This window comes from Macaca thibetana, chromosome 7, assembly GCF_024542745.1.
Source record: "Macaca thibetana thibetana isolate TM-01 chromosome 7, ASM2454274v1, whole genome shotgun sequence".
Taxonomy (NCBI): domain Eukaryota; kingdom Metazoa; phylum Chordata; class Mammalia; order Primates; family Cercopithecidae; genus Macaca; species Macaca thibetana.
Genome location: NC_065584.1, coordinates 55,263,991 through 55,289,393, shown reverse-complemented (window position 1 = coordinate 55,289,393; position 25,403 = coordinate 55,263,991). Strand labels below are relative to the sequence as shown.

The window sequence follows — 25,403 nt, the reverse complement described above, 5'->3', positions numbered from 1 at the left end:
TTTCATCAGTGAAGGAGAAATAAAATCCTTTACAGACAAGCAAATGCTTAGAGATTTTGTCACCACCAGGCCTGCCCTACAAGAGATCCTGAAGGAAGCACTAAACATGGAAAGGAACAACTGGTACCAGCCATTGATAAAACATGCCAAAATGTAAAGACCATTGATGCTAGGAAGAAACTGCATAAACTAACGAGCAAAATAACCAGCTAATATCACAATGACAGGATCAAGTTCACACATAACAATATTAACCTTAAATGTAAATGGACTAAATGGTCCAATTAAAAGACACAGACTGGCAAATTGGATAAAGAGTCAAGACCCATCAGTTTGCTGTATTCAGAAGACCCATCTCACACGCAGAGACACCCATAGGCTCAAAATAAAGGGATGGAGGAAGATCTACCAAGCAAATGGAAAACAAAAAAAAAAAAGCAGGGGTTGAAATCCTAGTCACTGATAAAACAGACTTTAAACCATCAAAGATCAAAAGAGACAAACAAGGCCATTACATAATGGTAAAGGGATCAATTCAACAGGAAGAACTGACTATCCTAAATACATATGCGCCCAATACAGGAGCACCCAGATTCATAAAGCATGTCCTTAGAGACTTACAAAGACACTTAGACTCCCATACAATAATAATGGGAGACTTCAACACCCCATTGTCAACATTAGACAGATCAACAAGACAGAAAGTTAACAAGGATATCCAGGAATTGAACTCAACTCTGCATCAAGCGGACCTAATAGTCATCTACAGAACTCTCCACCCCAAATCAACAGAATATACATTCTTCTCAGCACCACATCACACTTATTCCAAAATTGACCACATAGTTGGAAGTAAAGCACTCCTCAGCAAATGCAAAAGAACAGAAATTATAACAAACTGTCTCTCAGACCACCGTGCAATCAAACTAGAACTCAGGACTAAGAAAATAAATCAAAACCACTCACCTACATGGAAACTGAACAACCTGCTGCTGAATGACTACTGGGTACATAACGAAATGAAGGCAAAAATAAAGATGTTCTTTGAAACCAATGAGAACAAAGATACAACATACCAGAATCTCTGGGACACATTTAAAGCAGTGTGTAGAGGGAAATTTACAGCACTAAATGCCCACAAGAGAAAGCAGGAAAGATCTAAAATTGACACCCTAACATCACAATTAAAAGAACTACAGAAGCAAGAGCAAACACATTCAAAAGCTAGCAGAAGGCAAGAAATAACTAAGATCAGAGCAGAACTGAAGGAGATAGAGACACAAAAAACTCTCCAAAAAATCAATGAATCCAGGAGCTGGTTTTTTGAAAAGATCAACAAAATTGATAGACTGCTAGCAAGATTAATAAAGAAGAAAAGAGAGAAGAATCAAATAGACGCAATAAAAAATGATAAAAGGGATATCACCACCGACCCCACAGAAATACAAACTACGATCAGAGAATACTGTAAACACCTCTATGCAATTAAACTAGAAAACCTAGAAGAAATGGATAATTTCCTGGACACTTACACCCTCCCAAGACTAAACCAGGAAGAAGTTGAATCCCTAAATAGACTCTGAATAGCAGGCTCTGAAACTGAGGCAATAATTAATAGCCTACCAATCAAAAAAAAGTCCAGGACCAGACGGATTCACAGCCGAATTCCACTGAAGGTACAAGGAGGAGCTGGTACCATTCCTTCTGAAACTATTCCAATCAATAGAAAAAGAGGGAATTCTCCCTAACTCATTTTATGAGGCCAACATCATCCTGATACCAAAACCTGGCAGAGACACAACAAAAAAAGAGAATTTTAGACCAATATCCCTGATGAACATGGATGCAAAAATCCTCAATAAAATACTGGCAAACTGAATCCAGCAGCACATCAAAAAGCTTATCCACCATGATCAAGTGGGCTTCATCCCTGGGATGCAAGGCTGGTTCAACATTCAGAAATCTATAAACATAATCCAGCATATAAACCGAACCAAAGACAAAAACCACATGATTATCTCAATAGATGCAGAAAAGGCCTTTGACAAAATTCAACAGCCCTTCATGCTAAAAACTCTCAATAAATTCGGTATTGATGGAACGTATCTCAAAATAATAAGAGCTATTTATGACAAACCCACAGCCAATATCATACTGAATGGGCAAAAACTGGAAGCATTCCCTTTGAAAACTGGCACAAGACAGGGATGCCCTCTCTCACCACTCCTATTCAACACAGTGTTGGAAGTTCTGGCTAGGGCAATCAGGCAAGAGAAAGAAATAAAGGGTATTCAGTTAGGAAAAGAAGAAGTCAAATTGTCCCTGTTTGCAGATGACATGATTGTATATTTAGAAAACCCCATCATCTCAGCCCAAAATCTCCTTAAGCCTATAAGCAGCTTCAGCAAAGTCTCAGGATACAAAATTAATGCGCAAAAATCACAAGCATTCTTATACACCAGTAACAGACAAACAGAGAGCCAAATCATGAATGAACTTCTATTCACAACTGCTTCAAAGAGAATAAAATACCTAGGAATCCAACTTACAAGGGATGTGAAGGACCTCTTCAAGGAGAACTACAAACCACTGCTCAGTGAAATAAAAGAGGACACAAACAAATGGAAGAACATACCATGCTCATGGATAGGAAGAATCAATATCGTGAAAATGGCCATACTGCCCAAGGTAATTTATAGATTCAATGCCGTTCCCATCTAGCTACCAATTAGTTTCTTCATAGAATTGGAAGATACTGCTTTAAAGTTCATATGGAACCAAAAAAGAGCTCGCATTGCCAAGACAATCCTAAGTCAAAAGAACAAAGCTGGAGGCATCACGCTACCCGACTTCAAACTATACTACAAGGCTACAGTAACCAAAACAGCATGGTACTGGTACCAAAACAGAGATACAGACCAATGGAACAGAACAGAGCCCTCAGAAATAATACCACACATCTACAGCCATCTGATCTTTGACAAACCTGACAAAAACAAGAAATGGGGAAAGGATTCCCTATTTAATAAATGGTGCTGGGAAAATTGGCTAGCCATAAGTAGAAAGCTGAAACTGGATCCTTTCCTTACTCCTTATACGAAAATTAATTCAAGATGGATTAGAGACTTAAATGTTAGACCTAAAACCATAAAAACCCTAGAAGAAAACCTAGGGAATACTATTCAGGACATAGGTATGGGCAAGGACTTCATATCTAAAACCCCAAAAGCAACGGCAACAAAAGCCAAAATTGACAAATGGGATCTAGTTAAACTAAAGAGCTTCTGCACAGCAAAAGAAACTACCATCAGAGTGAACAGGCAACCTACAGAATGGGAGAAAATTTTTGCAATCTACTCATCTGACAAAGGGCTAATATCCAGAACCTACAAAGAACTCAAATTTACGAGAAAAAAACAAACAACCCCATCAAAAAGTGGGCAAAGGATATGAACAGACATTTCTCAAAAGAAGACATGCATACAGCCAACAGACACATGAAAAAATGCTCATCATCACTGGCCATCAGAGAAATGCAAATCAAAACCACAATGAGATACCATCTCACACCTGTTAGAATGGCAATCATTTAAAAGTCAGGAAAGAACAGGTGCTGGAGAGGATGTGGAGAAACAGGAACACTTTTACACTGTTGGTGGGATTGTAAACTGGTTCAACCATTGTGGAAAACAGCATGGCGATTCCTCAAGGATCTAGAACTAGAAGTACCATATGACCCAGCCATCCCATTACTGGGGATATACCCAAAGGATTATAAATCATGCTGCTATAAAGACACATGCACACGTATGTTTATTGCAGCACTATTCACAATAGCAAAGACTTGGAATCAACCCAAATGTCCATCAGTGACAGACTGGATTAAGAAAATGTGGCACATATACACCATGGAATACTATGAAGCCATAAAAAAGGATGAGTTCATGTCCTTTGTAGGGACATGGATGCAGCTGGAAACCATCATTCTCAGCAAACTATCACAAGAACAGAAAACCAAACACCGCATGTTCTCACTCATAGGTGGGAATTGAACAATCAGATTACTTGGACTCTGGAAGGGGAACATCACACACTGGGGCCTATTATGGGAAGGGGGGAGGCGGGAGGGATGGCATTGGGAGTTATACCTGATGTAAATGGCGAGTTGATGGGTGCTGACGAGTTGATGGGTGCAGCACACCAACATGGCACAAGTATACATATGTAACAAACCTGTACATTGTGCACATGTACCCTAGAACTTGAATAAAAAAGAAAAAAAATAAAAATTAAAAAATAAAAATAAAAAAAAAAAAAGAATTGCCAGCGGCCACAGTTTCACAGAAATTAAGATATGGAACAAGTAAGGTGAGGTGGAAACCAGTGACACCATGTTACTGATTTAGACTATTTCCAGAATGTCCCTACAACCCACCCCACCCCAACCCCATCTCAGAACACCACTGATGGCAAAGATCTATCTACAAGAGATGCCGACAGCAGACCCTGCTAACACAGAAGGCAGAATCCAATACACAGAGACTGTTTAGTTTTCTTCTTCCTGCTGCAGAGGCTACAGGATTAATTTAAGAATAGGAGCAGTGATGCACAGAAATGACGGAAACCCACAAAGAATGAGCTGGCAAAGACATTAACAAAATTGCAATCAAAGACGTGCCAGTCTCTCAGAAAACTCAGAATTATTACACTGATTCTTTCCTCTGGGTAATGGTTTGAGCTGAGGAATCAAAGCCCTCAGGTATGTTCCTTGCAGGAAAAGATCTTTACATAGGTGATGATAATACATTAGAGTTTACACTTTACAAAGTGCCTCCGCATACATCCTTTAAATAACTATGTGATGTATTCAGAGTGGAAACTATTAAACTCATTCTATAGTTGTACAGGAGGAAACCAAGAATGACTTGCCTAGAGCCACATAGTAATCAAGGAAGCTAGGTCAGGAGCTCAGGTTTCTATGTTTTGAACATGTCCGTTTTTTTTTTGTTTTGTTTTTTTTAAGTAATTCTGTTTGAGAAGCATTCTAGCACTAGCTACACATAATCATGACTTAGAGTCCATGGTAACTCTGTCACTGCACCTGCAAAATTACGATACTCATTTGATTCTATAAAATAGCAATGCAGACAGTGAAGTGAACACAGACTTTCTGAGGAGTTTAACAGCTACAGCTGAAAAGATCCCTCTACCATGTGGTGAGAATGAAGCAGTCAAAGATAAGTGATAACTACAGAAAGGTCTCCTTCCAGATCCACTTAAACAAAATATTGAATTGAATTTAATTAATTCTGTCCCATTTCCTAGGAAAATATTAAAACCAATAAATTACCTCAGAAAATTAAGACAAAAATACCATCTAAAGGAACCCAGAATAGCCAAAATCGTCTTGAAAATGAAGAACAGGGCCAGGTGCAGTGGCTCATGCCTGTAATCCCAACACTTTGCGGGGCTGAGGAGGGAGGGTTGCTTGAGGCCAGCAGTTCCAGACCAGCCTGGACAACACAGTGAGACCCTATCTCTACAAAAACAGAAACAAAGACAAAAACAAAAAAAACAAAGTCAGGCTTGGTGGTGCATGCATGTAGTGCTAGCTACTTGGAAGGCCGAGGTAGGAGAATCCCTTGAGCCCAGGAGTTCAGGGCTGTAGTGAGTAATGATTGCACCCCTGCACTCCAGCCTTGGGGACAGAGTGAGACCCTGCCTCAAAAAAAAAATAACAAAACACAAATAAAAGAAAATGAAAAACAAAGTTGGAGTAATCAAATTTCCCAATTTTAAAACCTACTACAAAGCTACAATAATCAAGACAGTGCAGTACTAGCATAAAGACAGGCACAAAACCATATACATGTATGCTCACAGCAGCATTATTCATAATCGCCATAAGTAAAGGCAACCCAATTGTCCATTAACTAAGGAATAAACAAAATGAAACATATCCATGTAGTGGAATATTCATCCATAAAAAGGAATGAACTACTGGTTCATGCTATAACGTGGTTGATCCTTGAAAACCTTATAAGTGAAAGAAGCCAGACCATAAGAAGCCACATATTATATGATACCATTTATATGAAATGTCTAGATTAGGCAAATCCATAGACCCATAAAATAGATGAGTGGGTGCCAAAGGGTGCACAGAGGAGAAAATTGAGAGTGACTGCTAATGGGTATGGGGTTTCTTTTTGGGGTGATGAAAATGTTCTGGAATTCAACAATGGTAGTAGTTGCATGGTCTTGGGAATGCATGAAAAAGTACTGAATCGTACACTCTAAAAGGATGAATTTTATGGTATATGAATTATATTTCAATAATATGATTTTAATATAATCCATATTTTATTTAAGCATAATATGTTTGTTAAAACTGTTTAACTTGACAGAAATGAAGCAGATCACTTAGGAAGGATGGGTTTGGTGTAATGATTGACCCTAAAATAAATATCTGATGAAATACATACAAATATATAAACTATAATGGTAGATTCATACTATACCTGATGGTTGACATAATACTGAGAATTTGTATACCAGAATGTATATGTATATACATACAAAGACACATACATACATATTTACATATATACACACACATACAAACCTTATTTCAGGACTCTGTCATGGAACAGTGTCAAAATATCATTTTAGGATACATCATCTAGTGTCTAATAAAATCCTTATATAGTATCTAGGAGACTTTTCGTTACATCAAATTTCATACTATTTGTTCAATATACTATAATAATCTAGGTTACTACATGTTTACTTATTTAAACTATAGCTACCGGCCTATTGTTGCCACAACTATGTATAAATGGTTAAGATTCGAATATAAATTAATATATACACATCCAGACTACAAATATAAATTTTTCTATGTTTTCAGAAAAGTAGATATTATGGTATGTTACAAGCCAGGATCATAGATTCTGGGCCAAGATCTATTTTCTTGTGGTTCAAAATTCTGGCTCTGTCCAAATCAGAAAGGAAGTTAAATTGTTTCTGTTTGCAGATAGCATGATCTTATGTATAGAAAACACCTAAAGACTCCACAAAAAGACCTGTTAGAACTAATCAACAAATTTAGTAAAGTTGCAAGATACAAAACAAACAAACTGGACCCTTATCTCACTCTTAACTCAAAAGATATTAAAGACTTAAATGTAAGAACTTAAATTACTAAAATAAATTATTAGACAAAAACATTACAGAAACTCTCCAGGATACTGGACTGGGCAAAGATTTTTTTTTTTTTTTTGAGATGGAGTCTCCCTCTGTCACCCAGGCTGGAGTGCAGTGGCATGATCTCCGCTCACTGCAAGCTCCGCCTCCCAGGTTCACGCCTTTCTCCTGCCTCAGCCTCCCGAGTAGCTGGGACTACAGGTGCCTGCCACCACACCTGGCTAATTTTTTTGTATTTTTAATAGAGATGGGATTTCACCGTGTTAGCCAGCAAAGATTTCTTAATACCCTACAAGCACAAGCAACCAAAGCAAAAATGGACAAATGGGATCACATCAAGTTAAAAAAAAGCTTTGTTCACAGCAAAGGAAACAATAAACAATCAGCAATGTGAAGAGATAACCCACAGAATGGAAGAAAGTATTAGCAAACTACCTGTCTGACAAGGGATTAATAGCCAGAGAATATAAGGAGCTCAAACTACTCTGGGGGGGGGACACTAATAATCTGATTTAAAAATTGGCAAAAGATCTGAATAGACACTTCTGAAAAGAAGACATTCAAATGGAAAATAGGTCTATGAAAACAAGTATTTCTCTGATCATCAGAGAAAAGCAAATCAAACCTACAATGAGATATCACCTCACCCCAGTTAAAATGACTTTTATCTCAAACAAAGGAAATAACAAATGCTGACAAGAATGCAGAGGAAAAGGAAGCCTTGTACACTTTGTGGGGCTCGAGATTTCAGTGGAGAAAGTAGCTGCAGATGGGGTATAAACAGCAAGAGAACTAGAATTAGAAGTGGTGCCTGAAGGTGAAACTAAATTGCTGCAATATTATGATGAATCTTGAATGGATGCTTCTCATGAATATGCAAGGGAAGTGGTTTCTTGAGTTGGAAACAACTGAAAATGCTATGAACATTGTTGAAATGACAGCAATGGATTTAGAATATTCCATAAACTTAGTTGATAAAGCAGCAGCAGGGTTTCAAAGGATTGACTCCAATTTTGAAAGAGGTTCTACTGTGAATAAAATGCTATCAAACAGCATCATATACTACAGAGAGATCTTTTGTGAAAAGAAAGCTCAGTCAATGCTGCAAACTTCATTGTTGTCTTATTGTAAGAAATTGCCACAGCCCAAACTTCAGCACTTCAGCAACTACCACCTGTCAGTTAGCAGCCATCAACACACAGACAAGACCCTCCAACAGCCAAAAGGTTACAATTCCCTGAAAGCTCAGATAACTGTTGGCATTTTCTAGCAATATTTTAAAATTAAGGTAAAAACATTTTTTTGGACATAATGCTATTACACATTTAATAGACTATAGTGTAAACATAACTTTTATAATATACTTAGAAACCAAAAAACTTGTATGATTTGCTTTATTTCAATATTTGCTTTATTTCAATATTTGCTTTATTGTGGTGGTCTCAAACTGAACCCACAATATCTCTGAGGTATGCCTGTACTTAGAACCAGAATTTTATATAACAATAATGTACTATTTGTAAAATATTCTCATTTTCTATAAAACCACATATTTGCTTACAGTTATAAAAAGAAAACAAGCTGGTATGCACATGGAAAAAGCTACACAAGAAATGTCCTCTGAAATTTACAATTTTAAATTTTATAAAAATAGATGAAAGACTTATGCTTTGGTAGGCCAAAGCTCCCACTGTAACAATTTTTTAAATGGCATAAATTACGAAAATCATGTTTGAATACACAGGTGATCTATACAAACAACATGGACTCAATGAATTAAAATCCAAGAAATAGGCCTTCGTAGGGGAGCCGATCACTGACTGAAGTCTAGAACCTTTGGCCTCCCAGTCAGAGACTGTCCACATGGATGATGCTACCAGCATTTTAGTAACTCATCCTACCATTCTTTTGCTATATTTAGAGTTTAACATTTATGGAACAAAATACAGAACTACATGTATTAAACAAAACAGAAAACTTACTGATATGATTTTCTAGTCCTGCTTCTAATTTCTTCAGCCACAATACAAGGTTTTCTTCAATTATAGCCTGGTCTGAAGGAAATGCAAATACTTGGCCACCTGAATGCAGATTCACCAAAACAAGAACAGGGAGGGGAGGCAGAGGATCAAAATATGCCCGCAAGATTCGTCTCCCCACTGGAGTATTCTTTCTGCAAAAAGGAACAATTGAACATATTAATGTTTCTTTCTACAACAAAATAATGAAAATAGTAATTTGTAGAACATTAAACTTTTAAGTAGTATCATGCCAGTAAGTTCACTTTATGAAAAGATGTACTAAAAACCAAGAGATCTATGACTATGTTATTAGTAATTGGATTCTTTAAAAGTTTCTTTTTAACATGGGGCACTTTGTTTGACTTAGGAGAAAAGCGGCAGCCAATGACAATTTTAATGAAAAGCAGGCATAGCCTAAAGGCTTGTCAATTTAGGCTTGACACAACCAATAGTTTCCTTCCAACATTTGGCCAAGTATCCGATCATATATCAGCTCAAAAATCAAATTATTACATAACTAGAAGATAACAAGATACTTATTTTTATAAATACTTCTTTTCCATAAAATTGTGCCTTTTCTCAGGAAAAAAAGAAGACATTAATTTCAAATTAAAGAAGTAGAAATAATTATGTTCATACAAGGAAACTCTAAGTTAAAGATACTTAGTTTTCCTAATGTAACACATTCCACATTTTATAACATAATATTTTACTCTGAGATACCCATAATGATAATTGCCTGGGAATGGGAAAATGTTGCCTCAAGCAGTAGAATGCACTGTGAAACTCTTCACAGCAAAAATGTACACTGCCCCATTTCTGTTATTTTTCAAATGAGTCTAAAGAATAAAATATGTCTTTCATCTGATGAATCTGAACAAGAAACAGTATATTATTTGTGAATTTTGTTCAGACATTAAATGTAACACAATCCATACATCTAGAAAACATACTAGGAAATATTGCTGATGAATGCACTGAAATCTGTCTAAACTTTAAAAATATAGAAGTACAGAAAAAGGAACTGAAGGAAAAGGTCAAAAATCACAATGTTTATATTCTGTATTTGCCAAATTTTCTCAATGGGCATCAATTCCTTTTAAAAATCAGAAGAATTATTGCTTTTAAAAATTTACTGTAGAATAAAATTCAATCTAAAATAAGGTAATCTTTGGACCCTGTTTGGGGGAGTTTAGTTACTAAAATATCATGATAACATATTTAATTCCATAAAATTAACTTCAAAGAGTTAGAGTTTCGTTTCCTAACGAAAATGTAATAATTATTAAACTTTCTTTACCTCTTACATATTAAAAAATAAAAACATACTTACAGATTTAACCAGCAAGGGGTAAGTGAATCCAAGTATTTCTGCTTTACCAGTGTCAATATTGCTTTTTTATACTGAGGATTTATGCTGCCATCACTGAACAAAATCAATAATGGTTTCTGAAGTCTGAAATAACTGGGAAGATTTTCCACAGTGATTTCTGGCTGTCAAAGAAAAGGAATAACAACAACAAAAAATTCATGGGGGATGATAACGAATACAATAGAAAACATTCAAATCGCTCAGTCAATTTTAGTTTGTAAAATGTAATTCAAATACATTTTCACTTAAGTAGAGATTTTACTATATTAATAACTATGAATCTCAATCTTCTCATTCAATCCCACCTCATCTGAGTTATTTTCAAAATAAAACTATTTAGAGAATTTGAGAATAAATTAATTTAAGGGAGTCCCCTGTTTTACAAGATGTAACACTTCTAATAATTTATTATGCTAAAGTTTGGACCAGACTAACCAATACACACATCACAATTGTTATATTTTTCCTCTAACATAAAAATTTTGAAGAAAACTGTAAGCTGAAAAAATATTTTAACATCTATCATTACTTAATAAAAATAGATAAAATTTTACTTTTTCCAGTATTATGGTTAAAATCGTAAAATAACCAAAAATATGCTAAAACAAATCCAAACACCAATCTCGTTTCTTTTGAGTTTAAAATAACTGAAAGAATTTAATACAAAATTAGAAATCTAATCCTTTTATCATTTTTATTATTAATTAAAAGATAGGCAGCTGGGAGCGATGGCTCATGCCTGTAATCCCAGCACTTTGGGAGGCCGAGGCAGGCAGATCGCCTGAGGTCAGGAGTTCGAGACCAGCCTCGCCAACATGGCAAAACCCCATCTCTATTAAAAATACAAATATTAGCTGGGCACGGTGGGGCATGCCTGTAATCCCAGCTACTCCGGAGGCTGAGGCAGGAGAATCACTTGAACCCAGAAGATGGAGGTTGCAGTGAGCTGAGATTGTTCCACAGCACTTCAGCCTGGGTAACAGGTGAGACTCTGTCTCAAAAACAAAAACAACAAGAAGAAAAAAAACAAGATGGGGGGTAATCATTCTCCTGCAATTCGCCTATGCTATGCACATTAAAATAAAATTCTGTATGTCTTTTCTCGTATTAATCTGCCTTTTTAAAGTTATTTTCATGGAACCTTCAGAGGACAAAGAGGAAGCTTTCTTTTGGCCACTGCACTCTTTTTATTTTAGAAATACTTCCTTTCTTCACTCACCTCCCACTCAAGGAAGGGCCCGAAATTCTATTATATTAATATTAGCAGTAACGACTGTCTATCCTCTCTCTCTTTCTATTCTCTCTTTCACACCTTTCTGTAATGGGGTAGACTTAAACAGTCACTTGATTACAAGTCAGAATCCCAGGTTCTAGATTCAGGGAATTGTCACAGTAATAAAACTTTGAGCAAATCACTCTGCACCCCAGTTTTTAAATCTGTGAAATGAGGGAATTGAAGGAAAAAAAATAAAAGATAATAACCATTTTTAAATGTATTTGTAGAAGACAATTTGTCTAAGCTGTTAGTAACAACAATTGGAAAGTGCAACAACAATGCTAATACATTTAGGATTAAAAATAGCAATGACATAGAAAAATAAAGCCTTCTACCATTATCCATTTTTAGTTCCATGTTCATTATTTCATCCTCTGGATACACCTGTGATCTAGATACATCATCCTGTATCAGACAGATAACCCCCAGCTGACATATGGGGAAGCTGACACAGAGACTAACTTGCTTAAGTCACCACAGCTACACAGTGGGAAGGAGTGATGCTAGAATCCTGGCATTCTGCTCACCAGTTTCCCCTTTCTTTAGATTGCACTACAAATTCAGATGAGCTTGTTTTCAATGGTGTCAACCACCTCTACATACAGTCCCAGTTCATCCTGAAGTACCAAATTCTGGCATATAACTTTCCTTATTCAGTTACCATTGCTCAATTCAAACATTTATTGAGTACAAAGTTCAAGATGTTAAGCTGGGTGCTGAATCTATAAAGAAATAAGATCCTTTCCTTGCCTTCAAAGAATTCATACTTTACAAGAGGGGAGAGGTAAGTATACAGACTGCTATAATAAAAAATTTAATGTATGACAATAAAAAAAATATTGGTTCGAAATTAAGCTAAAATCACAAGGTAGGTGTGGTGGTTAATACTGAGTGTCAACTTGATTGGATTGAAGGATGCAAAGTATTGATCCTGGGTATATCTATGAGGGTGTTGTCAAAGATTAACATTTTTGAGTCAGTGGGCTTGAAAAGGCAGACCCACCCTAATCGGGGTGGGCACCATCTAATCAGCTGCCAGCACAAATAGAAAAAACACAAAACAAAAAGTAAAAAGACTAGACTGGCCTAGTCTCCCAGCCTACATCTTCTCCTGTGCTGTATGCTTCCTGCCCTCGAACATTGAACTCTAAGTTCTTCAGTTTTGGGACTCGGACTGCCTCTCCTTTCTCCTCAGCTTGCAGATGGCCTGTTGTGGGACCTTGTGATTTTATGAGTTAAAACTTAATAAACTCCCTTTTATATATAGCTATCCTATTAGTTCTGTCCCTCTAGAGAAACCTGACTAATACAGTAGGGGAGCTCATGGATGATTTTAGGAATTGATATTTGAGCTGGACCCTGGATAAAGAAGGTCTCGTGTGTGCTTGAGCAGGGATTCCAGACATAGGGAACATCATGAGGATAGGCAGAGAACTATTAAAGCGTACATAATATTTGGGAATAGTGATAATGAAGGATGCCAGAGTTAGGCATGCAAGAGGCAAATATGACTGTGAGACCAGATGAGTAATGCCTTGATACGTATTCTAGCTCCTGGGAATACTGAGAAGATTTCTGTATCAGATTGGTGAAACAGTTAGGCCTGTTTTTCAAAAGATGACTAACTAGAATATAAATTTGTGAAAAGAAGGACCAGTGGAAGGACCCTACTCTTTCCTATGTCTGATCAAAAGAGAAAGACCAAGAGATGTGTGAGTTTAGAAGGAAATTGAGTTCTAAAATTAAAAACTTGGATTTAGGAATCATCAGCTGGTAGTGATGGTAGAAGCTATGGGTATGGATAACATTTTCCAAAGAAAAAACACAGCAAAAGAAAAAAAAGAGTTGAAGATGTAATTCTAGTGAATAAATGAGACAGAGGATGGTCAGAGGGATCAAAGAGGACTGAATTACAAAAGCCAGAAGAAAAGAGAATTTTAAGGAGGAATGGTGTAGACAACAGTTTTGACTGCTACTGAGAGGCTAAGGGGAAACACAATTAAGAGGTCATCAAATATGGTACTTGGAAGGTGACCTTTGGCTCTCTGAGTATATAACAGGCTATAACTGTGTGGGTCCTGGTGTTCTAAACTTGTCAATAATAAAAGCATAAAAAAGGAACTCAGTTTATCTGAGAAAAATACTAAACCTATTTCCTAACAGGAAATAGTCTTAAATATATCAATGCTTATGTAGTTAGTTATTGTGTATTTCGGATTTAAGCATTATTTATCTGGCCCAATTTGTCATCAGGTTCATTAAAATAAAAACTTCACACCATAATAAAAAAATTTTCACCCTCTGGTCATCAACTCTCTTTCCTCATCCAGATGAGGGCACTAAAGTCTCTCTAAAGCCTGTTTAATCTTTATTATAGCTGTTCAGTATTAAGTTGAACACCACAAATAAAAACATTGGAAACAAACACTGTCACAATGCATATTACATTTGCTGTAACTGTAAACAGATTTTGATACTAAGTTTCTCCTACATTTCTAAGGTTTAACGAATATAACCTTTAAAAAATTAGAGATGAATTTTTATCCACTAGAGATGCCAAGATAAAAAGAGTAAAATGGTACAAATCTTCTGTAGGGCAATACAAAAATTATCAGAAGCCTCAAAAGTGGACCTACTCTTTGGACAACCAATTCAAATTCTAGAAATTTAACCTAAATCCATAATCATAGATACACCCAAAGATTACCTAAAAGGATGTTCCCTAAATTATAAATAAAACAAAAACTAAAGACAGCTTAAATAACCAACAAGAGGAAATGAGCCAAATAAATTTTGGTACATTAGTAAACAATATTATGCAGACGTTAAAATGTGTATCTATAGTACTTGATGGAAATACCATTAATATAAAAAGGCACATAGATACATACAGAATTTTAGGTTTGGGGAAATGTATTTCCTAACATAAACTTGGGTAGAAAAGTTATGGTTGATTATAATTTTCTTCTTTATACTTTTCTGTATTACCTGAAAAAGCCAAATAAAGGCTTACAGTAATTCCAAAAATACTACACTATGTATATTCTAAAGGAATTAATAACATGTCACTAATGACATAAATGTTACTTTAATAAGTGATTAAGAAAGATACATCATGAACATATCAACTCAATGATTTGATTACTTGTAACCTATAATTTTAACAGGAGGAGAGAAAGGACAAAACCAAGACCACAAAAAGACTTAATAAAGACTGCAGTCATTTAGTTGAGCCCAAAATGCAATGTCCTTTAGATCATCAAGACAAAAAACATAACAGGATATTCATTTAGCATCTATAGCTGATAAAAGTGCCCCTTGAGTCACTTTGGAAATGTAGAAAATATAAGTTCTAGCTATGTCTAAATATGAAAGCAAACAACTAAAATCAGGTAATACAGGTTACATTTGTAGTGCCCTTGAATCCATTATTATACAGTCATGTATCACATGATGTTTCAGTCAACAATGGAGTACATGTAAGATAGTGGTCCCATAAGATTATACCATGTTTTTACTCTACCTTTTCTATGTTTAGATACACAAATATTCACCATTGTTACAACTGCCTATAGTATTCAGTCCAGTAACATGCTGTACAGGTTTGTAGCCTAGGAGCAATATGCTATACCTTACAGCATAGGTACGTAGTAGGCTATACCATATAAGTACACTCTATAAAGTTCGTATGACAAAATCGCCTATCGATGCAATTCTCAGAAGATATTCCTGTTAAGTGATACATGACTGTACAGGTAAAACATATGAAAAAGCCTTTCATAAGAGAGTATTTTGTTCTAAAACTGTACAAATAGGAGGGTGAAGCAAGATAGCAGACTACTCTACCAGTCATCCCCTCTTCCCCTGCAATGACAGCAATTTAACAACTATCTACACAAAAAAGCACCTTCATAAGAACCAAAAATCAGGTGAGTACTCACAGTACCTGGTTTTAACTTTATATTGCTCAAAGAGGCACTGAAGAGGTAGAAAAAACAGTCTTGAATCATCAATGATACCCTTCCCCCATCCCCTGGCAGTGGCCACACTCCATGAAGAGAGAATCTGTGTGTTTGGGAGAGGGAGAGTGCAGCAATTATGAGACTCTGCATTGAACTCAGTGCTGCCCTGTTATAACAGAAGGCAAAACCAGACTGAATTCAGTGGATGCTCGCCCACAGTGGGTGTATTTAAACCAACTCTAGCCAGAACAGAATTGCCCATCCTAGAAGTCAGAACTTGAATTACAGCAAGACTTGTCACCTCAGGCTGGAGTGTGCTAGGGCCCAAATAAACTTGAAATGCAGTCTAGGCAACAAAGGCTGCAACTCCTAGGTGAGTCCTAGGGCTGAAATGGGCTCAGAGCCAATAGGACTATAAGCACATATGACCTACTGAGATATCAGCCAGGACAGCTAGGGGGGTGCTGACGCCACCTCTCCCCTCATCCCAGGCTACACAGCTTGTAGCTCTAAAAGAGACCCCTTCCTTCTGCTTAAGGAGAGGAAAGGAAAGACTGGGGAAGACTTTGTCTTGCATCTTGGATACCAGCTCAGCCACAGGAGGACAGGACCCTGGTCAGAGTTGTGAAACCCCCTTTCCAGGTCCTAGCTCTCGGATGACATTTCTAGATATACCCTGGGCCAGAAGGGAAACTGATGCCTCTATGGGAAAGACCTAGTCCTGGCAGCATTTATCACCTGACAAGTGAAGAGCCCTTGGGTCCAGGTAGTACACTGTAGGACTTGAGTAAGACTCTGAGACTTGCTGACTTCTGAGACTGTGCAGACTCAGCACATTCTTAGCTATGGTGGCGATGGGGTGAGACTCCTTCTGCTTGAGAAAAGTAGAGGCAAAAGTAAAGGGGCCTTTGTCTTGATCTTACACCATAGGTACCAGCTGTGCCACAGAAGGGTAGAACACCAAGTGGGTTTTAGGGGGCTACAATTCTAGGCCTTGGCTCTTGTATGGCATTCCTGGACTTTCCCTGGGCCAGAGGCAAGCCCACTACCCTGAAGCATGAGTCCCAGGCCAGACAGCATTCACCACAAGCTGATGGAAGAGCCCTTGGGCCTTAAGGGAACATCAGCAGTAGCCTGCCAGTACTCCCTGTGGGCCTGTGGTAGCAGTGGCCATGGGGTGAGGCTCCTCTATCTTTCAAAATGGGATGGATGAGTGGGAAGGACTACATCTCATGGTTCTAGTGCTAGTTCAGCCACAGTACAATGAACACCAGGTAGATTTCTAAAGTTTTTTATTTTAGTCCCTGGTACCCAGACAGCAACTCTGGACCCACCCTGGTCCTGGAGGAACTCACCATCCTAAAGGGAAGGACACAGGCCCAGCTGGCTTAGCCACCTCTGATTTTAGAGCCCCAGGACCTTGAATGAACATAGGCAGTAGCCAGGGAGTGGTTACAGCAAGTCTTGGGAGAGACCCAGTACTGTGCTGGCTTCATGTCTGACACAGCACAGTGCCAGTGGTGGTGACCCACAAGGGTGCTTGCATCACTCCACCCCCCAGCCCCAGGTGGCTCAGAACAGAGAGAGGGACTCCATTTGTTTGGGAGAGAGTAAGAGAAGAGAACAAGAGTCTCTGCCTGATAATTCTGGGAATTCTTCCAGATCCTGTCTAAGACCATCAAAAAGCAGTACCTCTATAAACCTGCAAGAACCACACTACTGCTGGGCTTGGGATGCCGACTAATGCAGATACAGTTTAGATCACAACACTGAAGTCCTTTCATACTAGAAAGCCTTCCCAAGAAGGACAGGTACAAACAAGCCCAGACTTGGAAGACTCCAATAAATACATAACTCTTTAATGCTCAGACACAGAAAAACATCCAACAGTACGAATAGTGTCCTGGAAAAGATGACCTCACCAAATGAACCAAATAAGACACCAGAGACCAATCCTAGAGAAACAGAGCTATGTGTCCCTTCAGACAGAGAAATCAAAATAGCTGTTTAGAGAAAACTCAAAGAAATTCACGATAACACAGGGAAGGAATTCAGAATTCTATCAGATAATTTTAAGAAACAAATAATTAAAAAGAATCCAGCAGAAATTCTGGAGCTCAAAAATGCAACTAACATATTGAAGAATACATCAGAGTCCTTTAAGAGCAGAAATGATCAAGCAGAAGCTAGAATTAGTGAGACTGAAGACAGGCTATTCATAAACAGTCAGAGGAAACAAAAGAAAAAAGAAAAAAAATACAATGAAGCAGGCCTACAGGATCTAGAAAATAGCCTCAAAAGGACAAATCTAAGAGTTACTGGCCTTAAGAGGAGATAGAGAAAGAGATAGGGGTAGAGTGTATTCAAAAGATAGTCAACAGAGAATTTCCCAAACTTAGAGAAAGGTATCAATATCCAAGCACAAGAAGGTTATAAAACACTATGCAGATTTAACCCAAAGAAGATTACCTCAAGGCATAATCAAACTCCCAAAGGTCAAGGATTTAAAAAAAGGATCCTGAAAACAAGAGAAAAGAAATATAACACACAATGTAGCTCCAATACACCCAGCAGCAGACTTTTCAGTGGAAACCTTACAGGACAGTAACATGACATATTTAAAGTACTAAAGGAAAAAAAAATTTTTTACCCTAGAATGGTATATCTGATGAAAATATCCTTCAAACATGAAGGAGAAATAAAAACTTTCCCAGACAAACAAAATCTGAGGAATCTCATCAACACCAGACCTGTCCTACAAGAAATGCTAAAGAGAATGCTTCAATCAGGAACAGGACATTAACGAGCAATAAAAACTCATCTGAAAGCACAAAACTCATCGCTAATGGTAAGTACGCAGTAAAACACAGAATATAATGCTTAACGGTGCTGTGTAAACTACTCTTAAATAGAAAGACTAAACAATGAACCAATCAAAAATAATAACCACAACGACTTTTCAAGACACAGATGGTACAATAAGATATAAATAGAAACAATAAAAAGTTAAAAAGCAGGAGATGAAGTTAAACTAAAGGTTAACTTGATAGAGTGTAGAGTTTTTATTAGTTTTCCTTTGCTTGTTTGTTTATGCAAACAGTGTTGTTATCGGTTTAAAATAACAAGTTATAAGGTAGTATTTACAAGCATCATGGTAACTTCAAATCAAAAAACAAAATAAATACACACACAAAAATTTTTTTAAATTAAATCATATCACCAAAGAAAATCACCTTCACTAAAAAGACGAAAGGAAGGAAGACTACAAAACAACCAAAGAACAAATAACAAAATGGCAGGAGTAAGTCCTTATTTATCAATAATAGCATTAAATATAAACAGACTAAACTCTCCAATCAAAAGGCACAGAATGGCTTAAGAGATTTAAAAAAATAGTAAGATCCCATGATCAGCTGCCTAAAAGAAACACACTTTACCTATAATGATACACAAAGACTGAAAATAAAAGGATGGAAAAAGATAATCCATGCCAATGGAAACCAAAAAGAGCAGGAGTCATTATACTAATATCAGACAAAATAGATTTCAAGACAAAAACTGTAAGAAGAGACAAATAAGGTTACTAATGATAAAGGGGTCGATATAGCAAGAAGATATAACAATTGTAAATATATATGCACCCAACACTGGAGTACCCAGGTATATAAAGCAAATATTAGTAGGGCCAAAAATAGAGATAAACTCCAACACAGTAACAGCTGAAGATTTCAACAACCCACTTTCAGCAATGGACAAATCTTCCTGACAGGAAATCAGCAAAGAAACATCAGACTTAATCTGCACTACAGACAAAATGGGCCTAATTTATAGAACATCTCATTCAATGGCTACAGATACACATTCTTCTCCCGAGCACATGAATCATTGTCAAGGATAGACTTTAGGTTAAGTCACAAAACAAGTCTTAAATCACTTAAAAAAAAAAAAAAAAAAAAAAAAAAACCTGAAATAATATCAAGCATCTTTTCTGGCCACAATGGAATAAAACTAGAAATCAATAACAAGAGGAACCCTGGAAACTATACAAACACGTGGAAATTAAACAATATGCTCCTGAATGACCAGTGGGGTCAATGAAGAAATTAAAAAAGAAATTTTAAAATTTCTTGGAAAAAACCATACCCAAACCCATGGGATACACTGAAAGCAGTACTAAAAGGAAAGTTTATAGCAATAAGCATCTACATCAAAAAGTAGAAAAACTTCAAAGAAACAATCCAATGATACACTTAAAGAACTAGAAAAGCAAGAGCAAACCAAACCCAAAATTAGCAGAAGAAAAGAAATAATAAAGATCAGGGCAGATATAAATGAAATTGAAATGAAGAGAACAATACAAAACAACTAGGAAACAAGTTGGTTTTCTGAAAAGTTAAACAAAACTGACAAACCCTTAGTCAGACTAGCTAGGAAAAAAGAGAGAAGACCCAAATAAAATCAAAGATGAAAAAGGAGACATTACAATTGATACAGCAGAAATTCAAAAGGTCATTAGTAGCTACTATGAGCAACTCTATGCCAATAAATTGGAAAATTTAGAAGAAATGGACAAATTCTTAGACACATACAACCAACCAAGATTGAACCATGAAGAAATTCAAAATCTAAATGGACTAATAACAAACAAAGAGATTGGAGCTATAATACAAAGGCTTCCAGCAAAACAAAACAACAAAACAAAACAAAACAAAAAGCAAAAGCTCAGGACCCAGTGGCTTCACTGCTGAATTCTACCAAACATTTAAAGAACTAATACCAATTATCAGGGAAATGCAAATCAAAACCACAATGCAATTCCACCTTACTCCTGCAAGAATGGCCATAATTTAAAAAAATAATAGATGTTGGCGTGGATGTGGTGAAAGGGAACACTTTTACACTGCTGGTGGGAATGTAAACTAGTACAACCACTATGGAAAACAGCTGGAGATTCCTTAAAGAACTAAAAGTGTATCTACCATTTGATCGAGCAATCCCACTACTGGCACACACACGTTTATAGCAGCACAATTTGCGATTGCAAAAATAAAGAACAGTCCAAATGCCCATGAATCAACAAGTGGATAAGAAAATGTGTGAGTGTATATATATATATATATATATGTATACATACACACACACTGTGGAATACTACTTAGCCATAAAAAGGAATGAAATAATGGCATTCGAACCAACCTGGATAGAACTGGAGACCATTATTCTATGCAAAGCAATTCAAGAATTGAAAACCAAACATCATATGTTTATAAGTGTAAGCTAAGCTATGAGGACGCAAAGGCATAAGAATGATACAATGGACATTGGGGACTTGTGGGGAAGGGTAAAAGGAGGGTGATAAAAGATATCTTTTGGATAAAAGCCTTTTTAATTGGAAATGGTGGGTAGGGTGGAAGTGGTGATGGTTACTGGGTACAAAAACTAATTTGAAAGAATAAAGAAGACCTAGTATTTGCCAGTACAACAGGGTGATATAGTAAAAAAAAATTTAATTGTTCATTTAAAAATAACTAAATGAGTAAATTGGATTGTTTGAAACACAAAGGGTAAACACTTGAGGTAATGGATACCCTATTTACCCTGATGCGACTACAATGCATTGCATGCTTGTATCAAAATACGTCATGTGGCCAGGTGTAGTGGCTCATGTCTGTAATCTCAGCACTTTGGGAGGCCAAGGCAGGAGGATCACTTGAGCTCACGAGTTCCAGACCAGCCTGGGCAACATGGTGAAACCCTGTCTCTACAAAAAAACTCCAAAATTATCCTGTGTGGTGGCATATGCCTGTAGTCCTGGCTACTTGGGAAGCTGAGGCAGGAGAATCACTTGACACCGGAAGGCAGAGGTTACAGTGAGCCAAGATCACGCCATTGCACTCCAGACTGGGTGATGGAAGTGAAACTCCGTCTTTAAAAAAAAAAAAAGCTCATGTAACCCATAAATATATTCATCTACTATGTACCCAGAAAAATTAGAAATTAAATTTTTTTTAAAAACCAGGCTGGGCATGGTGGCTTATGCCTGTAATCCCAGTACTTTGGGAGGCTGAGGCAGGCAGATCACTTGAGGTCAGGCGTTCGAGACCAGCCTGACCAACATGGGGAAACCTTGTGTCTACTAAAAACACACACACAAAAAATAGCCAGGTGTGGTAGTGAGCACCTGTAATCCCAGCTACTCAGGAGGCTGAGGCAGGAGAATTACTTGAACCCAGGAGGCGGAGGTTGCCGAGAGCTGAGATCGCAGCAACAGAGTGAGACCCATCTCAAAAACAAAACAAAAAAACCCATGTAAATAATAAGAATAGTAACTAACATTTGTTGAATGCTTACCAAGGGCTAAACATTGTACACAAAGCACTGTCAAATCATGTCTCATTCAGTCCTCACAGTAACTGTCTGCAGCAGATGCTACTATGAGCTACATTTTACGCATGCGGAGACAGAGAAGTTAACCTACACTCAGTAAGAAATCAACCAACGATTTGAAGCTGGGCAGGCTGACCTTCCAGAATACACATGCTTTATAACACGTGTCACCCTGGATTAAGCATGTGAACTGAACTTCGGCCACACTAGTCACGGCAAGACGTAGACTTTTAGCAATGGACTCAAAATGCTGTATGCATAATGACTGAACAATAAAACAGAACAATCCAGTGAATCCTCAGCTCACAAATCACCAAGCCCTGTACCAGCAAAAAATGGAAAAATGTGTATTAACATATAGTATCTTTGATCTAGATTTTATTTCAAGTATCATCCTTATTATAAAACATACTCACAAACATTTCCAGTAGTGCATCTGTTACTATTTGAACTATGTCTTCTGCACGGGTGTTAGCTAGTGGGATGCTCTCTATTTTGCCTTCTGTGTGTCTGGCAAGCAGAAGGGCTGGAAGACTTGCAGCATATTTGTTTGACCTATGGAGAAAGGTAGTATTAAAATTCATGATCAAAATCTAGCATGTCAAAAACATGAAAATCTAGGCTAGGAGATCACAGTGCAAGGCAGCAAATGGGAAGTCCTACTGCTAAGGAAAAAAATGAACTCAATTTCCAAACAAACTTACCTTCTATGACAACCTACATTAAAAGAAAGCAACAGGTAATAATCTATAACAAACTAGATTTTTAAAAAGCAACAAGGCAGTAATCCAGCCAGATTTTTTTCTATACAACTTACTCATCAAGAAAATAAATCAGATTTGGAACACAGTGAATGGTTCTCGACCTTTCTGGACTTGCTCACCACACTGCTGAGTAAGAAAATGGGCATTTATGAGAAACCTACTATCTGCCAGGCACTATACTAGGTATTTCAATTATGTTTTTATTTAACTTTCAGAACTAAAATGGTCATTATGATCTCACTTTGCAGATGAGGAACTAGGACTTGGAGAGTGATAAACGGCAGACACAGACTTCAAATGAGGTGTCCCTGACACACAGTCTGTTCCTGACATAGTCTGTACTCTCTCCACTGAAACAAGAGCCCAAATCCACCCTCCCACAATCCCTTTCACTAACTAAACCTAAAAGAAAATTATCTAAATAGGAAGAAAGCTTTGTGTAAAATTACTAGTGAAGTAGTCATGTATAATAACTTAATTCACGCCAGAACAAAGTATAGACATTATAATAACATAAGCATTAGTTGAGAGGCCAGTTTTCAGATCACTTAAAGGAACCTCTTAGTCGACCAGCTGGTTATAAACAAAACACTGAAAACTACTGGTCTAAGTTTTTGGACCACAGCTAAATGCATAATGACAGCAGAGTAGAAGATTGTGGGTGATTACCCATTGTCAGATGGACAGTCCTCGTATTTCCTTCTTCAATATATACTTTATGAAAATCAGTGATTTCACATATAGAACAAAAGCCTGATCACCAAGAGCATATGTCACCAGTGTTCAAGATGGAAGATTTAAGCTTAGATATCACAATTAGGAATTTGTAGTCAGAAGCTAAGACAGACCAACTACTGGGGCTTAGTATGTACACCTATACCTGAAAATGGGCCATAGAGAATGTGATGTGTATTAATAATAATCTCCAAATTTGCAGTTCAGTCCTTCATTCTATAGCAACTAAAATATTTTGGTAGTCTATAGAAGTCCCATCTTCTAAAGATAACGTAATTTAAGAGGCTAAAAAAGCACTGATTTTTATACACACACACACACACACACACACACACACACACACACACACACTCTCACCCACCCAGGGGGTAAATAAAAACTCAGATGCTCAAAAAGTAAAATTTATCCCAAACTATGATAACTCCAAAGAACCACATTGTAGGTAACAGAACCCAAAGAGTAAAATTTTTAGAGGAGGATGGTGAAGTACGAATCCAAGATTGTCCCATGGGGGCTTTGGTCTAAAGTAAAAGAGTATCTAAAGAATCTATGGTACTTCCCAGGTACTTTATTTCCTAGAAGGAAATAAAAAAAATTTCTTTAGATTGCTATCTTATTTTCCTCCATCAGCTGTGTAAATATAAGCAATTATTAGATAACATTATTTTGCATAATTTCTTCTTCCCTAAAATTAAAAGAACAATAAACTTACAGTAGCAAAACATCTTCTTCAGAATAAATTCCAGTGATAACATATCCTTTTAGGTAGTTTCCTGCTTCACTAAAATCTTCTTTTGCTATAAATACATAGAGAAGACAGAAATCTGAAACCTTTATAATTGTGTATGCTATTCAACTGATGAAGAGATTTATAGATGGTAGTATTCCATTATTAATTAATCACAAATATAAATATTTAAGTGCATAAGACTTATATAATTTAGTGGTTCCAAAATAAATCTGTATTCTCTTTATGGCATGGGATTACTAAAGAAATGTCAATTGATAGAATGCAACATGGTTTCCAAAACAAATGTACTTTAAATGCAATTCATAAGATTTATAGCACTCTAATCATAGTTACTGAATAAATACTTCTTGCCTTTTAATTTACTCCTATGGCAGAGTAAATGGAGACAGCTGTCTTATGTGTAGCCTGAAAAGAGAAGTAGGTATGTAAAATGATATGCAGATTATAACCATAAAATCTAAAAGTATCTATATGCATAAAAAAACAGAAGACTGAAAATTCTAGCCCTCTAACAGTGTCTGTGTTAGGGTTGTGCAATTATAAGGGATTCTGTGTCTTTTAAAAAAACAATTCCTACATTTTCTCTAATGTGTTTTCATTAGTTTTGAACTTTAATTTGTATTGCCTTTTCTCATTTGTTAGAATGTACATATTCAAAATACAAACTATTTCTATAAATTTCTGAATACATTTTCATAAATAATAGCATACTCTGGATCTTGTTAATAATGACTATCCTATAACCAAGAAGTAAGTCTGAATTAAATCATTGTAGACTAATGAGAAAAGCACAGAGGTGGACTTATAGGTCAAACTCTTGCCAAGTGAAGGCCAAATGATAGTTCAATTCATACATGAAAGATTCATAGCAGTCAAATAGAAAAATACCGATGGAAGAATGAGTCACACAGCACCTACTAGGCTAGGCATGC

At 36.7% G+C, this 25,403-nt stretch overlaps 1 protein-coding gene across 1 annotated transcript in view; it reads right to left on the bottom strand.

Moving 5' to 3' along the window:
- The window catches only part of TXNDC16 (thioredoxin domain containing 16), a 126,824-nt gene that overhangs the window by 18,941 nt on the left and 82,480 nt on the right, over positions 1 to 25,403 (bottom strand). Inside the window, 4 exon segments of the mRNA XM_050798081.1 lie at positions 9,186 to 9,376; positions 10,558 to 10,718; positions 22,638 to 22,776; positions 24,433 to 24,517. Of these exon segments, the coding sequence (XP_050654038.1) occupies positions 9,186 to 9,376; positions 10,558 to 10,718; positions 22,638 to 22,776; positions 24,433 to 24,517 (576 nt within the window).